Source organism: Frankliniella occidentalis, unplaced genomic scaffold (assembly GCF_000697945.3).
Source record: "Frankliniella occidentalis isolate FOCC.00 unplaced genomic scaffold, Focc_3.1 Scaffold373, whole genome shotgun sequence".
NCBI lineage: Eukaryota > Metazoa > Arthropoda > Insecta > Thysanoptera > Thripidae > Frankliniella > Frankliniella occidentalis.
This window is the reverse complement of record NW_026267496.1, coordinates 1-5,050: the sequence shown is the minus strand read 5'-3', so window position 1 is coordinate 5,050 and position 5,050 is coordinate 1. Positions and strand designations below refer to the sequence as shown.

General features: G+C 50.3%; 3 protein-coding genes across 3 annotated transcripts; all 3 read right to left on the bottom strand.

Moving 5' to 3' along the window:
* Nucleotides 1–1,334: 1,334 nt before the first annotated feature.
* On the bottom strand, nucleotides 1,335–1,652 carry LOC127751185 (early growth response protein 1-like; the record flags this gene model as incomplete). The annotated part of the gene is made up of 1 exon (XM_052274310.1): nucleotides 1,335–1,652. A coding segment is annotated over one exon (318 nt), but the record flags the coding sequence as incomplete, so codon positions are not given.
* Nucleotides 1,649–2,872, bottom strand: LOC127751184 (zinc finger protein 157-like). Its single transcript, XM_052274309.1, has 3 exons — nucleotides 2,845–2,872; nucleotides 2,612–2,758; nucleotides 1,649–2,491 (listed from the first exon to the last, which is right to left on the bottom strand). The coding sequence occupies exons 1-3, from the start codon at nucleotides 2,870–2,872 to the stop codon at nucleotides 1,656–1,658; spliced, it is 1,011 nt and encodes a 336-aa protein (XP_052130269.1). The 3' UTR covers nucleotides 1,649–1,655.
* On the bottom strand, nucleotides 2,363–4,945 carry LOC127751189 (zinc finger protein 774-like; the record flags this gene model as incomplete). The annotated part of the gene is made up of 5 exons (XM_052274315.1): nucleotides 2,363–2,496; nucleotides 2,612–4,349; nucleotides 4,469–4,625; nucleotides 4,706–4,759; nucleotides 4,883–4,945. Coding segments are annotated over 4 exons (1,215 nt in total), but the record flags the coding sequence as incomplete, so codon positions are not given.
* Nucleotides 4,946–5,050: the final 105 nt, after the last annotated feature.

Here is a 5,050-nt window from a genome sequence, read left to right as displayed (position 1 = left end):
CCCTCCCCTCAGGTCCCGGGAGACCCCCGAGTGGCCCATAACACGGCGGTGCGGCTGCTGCGGGGGTCACAACAACCTGCCTTGAAACATTTAGCAGCAATTTCGCCCCGCGTTGGGTGCATCGCGGCGAGCAGGCGGGGGTGGGGGCCCATGGCCGCCGAGACCGGCCGCGCAGACCTCGGCTCGGACCAGGGCCGCCCCGCGCGGGACGCACCTCGAAGGTACCTCAAGCTGTGGCACCTTCACTTCCGCTTCCGGTTGGCTTGAAAGTGGCGCCACCTTCAAGCTCAGGCGCCTTCACTTCCGCTTCCAGGTTGGGTCTCGCCGGCGTCGACGCGTCGCTCCGAACGTGCCCTGAATTATTGACTCTGCCCTAGTCCGCGATAGAGGCGTGTTAGTCTCCTATAAACGCGCGCTGTGTGTGTGTGTATGTCACTTTCCTCGCCTGACAACAACACTTGAAACGCATTTAAACATCCCCCCCCCCCTTTTTCCGCGCCACTCTCCTCCAACCCCCTCCAGGTAGCGAGAGCGAAGTCGTCTAATGGAACTCTTTGCCCGACTCTTTGGGAAAAAGCTGCTCGCAGTTCCCAGTGGCCTATGGCTGCGCGGGACCACCGAGGTCTAGCCTAGCTGCGACCCACTCCTGCTGGCGTGCAGGCCGCTGCAGGGCCGCGGGGGGAGTTGTCTCTCTCGCTGTGTCAGCGGCTGAAACAGCACAAGAACACCGTCAGAAAGCCTAAGAGTGGCGACAGGGTAAGGAGTCCCACCGATACCCGCGTGCACGTGCAAGTAGGGATGCATCAGCTTCCATGTGGGCTGCACAAGAAGAGCCTACAACAGGAGATAGCGCGAGTTAGTGAAAAGTCAACAGAATGCATTCCATCGGAGGAGCGTGATGCCGTACAGAAGACGGGGCAGAGCAGGGAGCTGCAGCAAAACAAGAAGAGAGAAGTGAAACTGGCGAGAGCGACCAAGCAGTCTAGTGAATATCATTTCTGTATATAGCTACGGACATCTACAACACTGTTACTTTCAAAGCACAAATGTAATAAGAAATATTTTAATTCTGTACTATTATTATATTGATAACAAAATGATATTTTATTAAACACCCAAATCGCATAAGTTACACAACATACAAATAAAAACTCTCAAGAACAAAGTTCGTCTCGATTAACAAGCGATTAACAAGCAAAACAAAAATCAATGTCGAAAATAGATTGTTCTTCATATTTCTCGATCGTAGCATCGTCGTGACCAATCTTCCAAGAAACCTGAATAGTTCTTCATCTTGGTCAGAGAAATGTATATCTCATGGCCAAAATGGCTTATCAAGAGCGTCTCATGTGGACATTACATACACATTTATTAGAGGTCCTCACGTGGTAAGCAAGAGCACTTTTCTGTTTGAAACGCTTGTGACAGGCATCACATTCATATGGTTCCTCACCAGTGTGGGTCCTGACGTGCGTCACAAGATTACTTCGATCACGAAACCGCTTGTGACAAATGTCACATTGATATGGTCTCTCACCAGTGTGGGTCCTGACGTGAACATCAAGAACACATTTCTGGCTAAAATGCTTATTACAAATGTCACATTCATATGGTTTCTCACCAGTGTGAGTCCTAACGTGCAAAGCAAGATTACTTTAATTTATAAACCGCTTGTGACAAATGACACATTCATATGGTCTCTCGCCAGTGTGAGTTTTGATGTGAATATCAAGAATATATTTCCGGCTGAAACGCTTATGACAAGTGCCACATTCAAATGGTTTTTCACCACTGTGGGTCCTGACGTGCTTAGCAAGATCACCTTTCTGGGCAAAATGCTTATTACAAAAGTCACATTCATATGGTTTTTCACCAGTGTGGGTTCTGACGTGCGTCACAAGATTACCTTGACTACTATACCGCTTGTGACAAATGTCACATTCATATGATCTCTTACCAGTGTGCGTCTTGACGTGCTTAGCAAGATCATTTTTCCTTTTAAAACACCTTTGGCACTCATTACACTTGTACGACCCTTGTCCGCCGTGAACACGCCCTGTTGGCAATCGGTTCCTCCGCTTCCGCTGCACTTGGTCCTTCGGCTGCTCTGAACCGCTGCTGTCCCCGGCCGCCTCCGCCTCGCCAGCAGACTCCTGGCCGCCATCCTCGGGTTGCTGCTGCAGGGCCTCGCCGTCCTCGCCGTCCTCGCCGTTGCTTTCAGGGTGCTGCTCGAGATCATCGTCGTCCCGGTGTCCGCCTTCTCCTCCGTCCCGGCTCGCGTAGCTCTGGCCGGCGCGGAGCGAGTAGCTTCCCGCCACCAGAAGCTGGCCGTCCTCGCCGCTGCCCGAACTTTCCGCACCGTCGGTCACAGTCACTGCATGGTGCGGTGTGACCTTCTCGTCCTGGTCAACTTGATCTGCCCGGTAGAGTGGGTCGCTGTGGCGCGGAGGGCGGTCTCTGCGGGCGTCGGTCCTCTCGGTGGGCCGGAGTCAGCGCCTGAAACAGAACAAGAACACCACAAGAACGCTACCGATAAAACACAATATCGTCATCAATTATATTCAGTTTTTAAGCGGTGACAAGACGGCAAAAAGACATGTTATCGACGCACCTTCTGGGCCATCGTCGTTCAGATTGAGCTCCTCGTGGAGCGAGGTCTTCTCGTCCGCGGCATCCAGCTTCACCTCGTGCAGTTGACTAGTGGGCTGCGGAGGGCGGTCTGTGGGCGCTGTCTCTCTCGCTGTGCCGGGGTCAGCGGCTGCAACAGCACAAGAACACCGTCAGAATGCCTAAGAGTGGGGATAGGGTGAAGAAGGAAGAAGTCTCCCCGACACCAGCGTGCACGTGCAAGTAGGGATGCATTAGCGTCCATGTAGGCTGCACAAGAAGAGCCTGCAACAGGAGATGGCACGTGTTAGTGAAAAGTCAACAGAATGCGTTTTATTAGAGGAGCGTGGTGCCGTAAAAGAGGGGCCGAAGAGCTGCAACAGTACAACAGTACAACAAGTGAAACTGGCGAAAGAAACCAACCTCGCAGTGAGTAACGTATTACAATGCATGTGGCGACGGATATCTACAACAATGTTACCAGCAAAGCACAAGTACAATTTAAAAATCTTTTAATTCGGTACTATTATTATATTGATAACAACACGACATTTTATTATTGGCCAAAATTACATTATTTACACAAAAAAAAAACAATCAGAAATGTCAAGAACAAAGTTTGTCTCGATTAACAAGCACAACAAAGATCAATTCAATAAAAGGTTCCTCTTGATATTTGTCGTTTGTAGCATTTTGTCGTGTTTTATCATCCAAAAGACATTAATATTCTTTCAGCTTTGCAAGAGAAATGTGAATCTTATGGCTCAATCAATAGAAATTATGGCTTATCACGAGCGTGTGTCATGTTGACATTGGATGCACAATTTTTGGAGGTTGTGGCGTGTTAAGCAAGAGCACTTTTCTGCCAAGTTTCCTGCCAGAGTGGGTCCTCACATGCTTAACAAGTTTGTTTTTCTGGTAGAAACGCTTATGGCAAATGCCACATTCATGTGGCCTGACGCCAGAGTGTGTCTGGACGTGGTAAGCAAGAGCACTTTGATCACTAAAACGCTTATGACAAGAGTCACATGCATAAGGCTTTTCACCAGTGTGGATCCTTACATGTGTATCAAGAATGTTTTTCTGTCTGAAACGCTTAAGACAAACTCTACATTCATACGGTTTCTCACCAGTGTGGGTTCTGAAGTGAGTCTCAAGAACACATTTCCGACTGAAACGCTTATGACATGTGTCACATTCAAATGGTCTCTCTCCAGTGTGTGTCCTGATGTGCATAACTAGATTGCTTTTCTTTGAAAAACATTTCTGGCACTCATCGCACTTGTATGTTGGTTTCCTGTTCTGAACATGCCCTGTGGACAATCGGTTCCTCGGTTTCCGCTGCACTTGGTCCTCAAGCTCCTCTGAGCCGCTTTTGTCGACGGCCGCCCCCTCTTCCCCACTACCGGCTTCCTGACCGCCATCCTCTGGGTGCAGCTCCAGGCTGTCGCCATCCTGCCCGTCGCTCTCAGGGTGCTGCTCGAGATCTTCGTTGTCCTGGTGACCGCCCTCTCCTCCGTCCCGACTCTCGTAGCTCAGGCCGGCGCGGAGCGAGTAGCGCCCCGTCACCACCAGCTGGCCGCCCTCGCCGCTGCCTGGACTTTCTGGACCGTCGGCCACAGTCACTCCCTGGTGCAGTGTGACCTCGTCCGCGCCCACTTGATTCGCCCGGTGCACCGGGTCAGTGGGGCGCGGGGGGCGCTCGGTGTAGGTCGGTCCCCTCGGTGTGTCGTAGTCAGCGCCTGCAACAGCAAGAGAACCCGCAAGGAACGTTAGCAAGGAAACGTAGTGTACCTTACCATCGATTCCGTTTCATTTTTGCTAGTGACAAGATGGCAAAATGACATGTCAGCGAGCGCACCTTCTGGGCTAACGTCATTCACGAAGAGCTCCTCGTGGAGTGAGGTTTTTTCGTCCTCGGTCTCCTGCTTATTCTCGTGCAGCGGACCAGTGGGGTGCGCGGGACGGTCAGTGGGCGTCGGTTCTCTGGAAGTGACCGAGTCAGCGCCTGCGACAAAACAAGAACACCGTCACAAACTCTGAGAGTGGCGATTTTTTTATGACCCCCCCTCTCCCACCCTTTTTCTCCGACACCAACATGCACGTGCAAGTAGGGATTCATCAGCTTCGAGTGGGGCTCCACAAGCAGGACCTGCAACAGGAGAAGGCGGGTGTAAATAAAAGGTCGACAGAATGCATTTTATCCATGGAGCGTGGTGCGGTATATGGATGTCACTATTATGCATGTGGCTACGGACATCTACAACATCGTTACCTTTAAAACCCAAGTGCAATGAAAACAAATTGATAATTCTGTACTGTTATTGTTGATAACAAGCTGAGATTTTAATATACGCCAAAATTACATAATTTACACAAAATACCAACTGAAACTTTCAAGAATAAAGCCTCGATTAACAAGCAAAATAAAAATCAATATCGA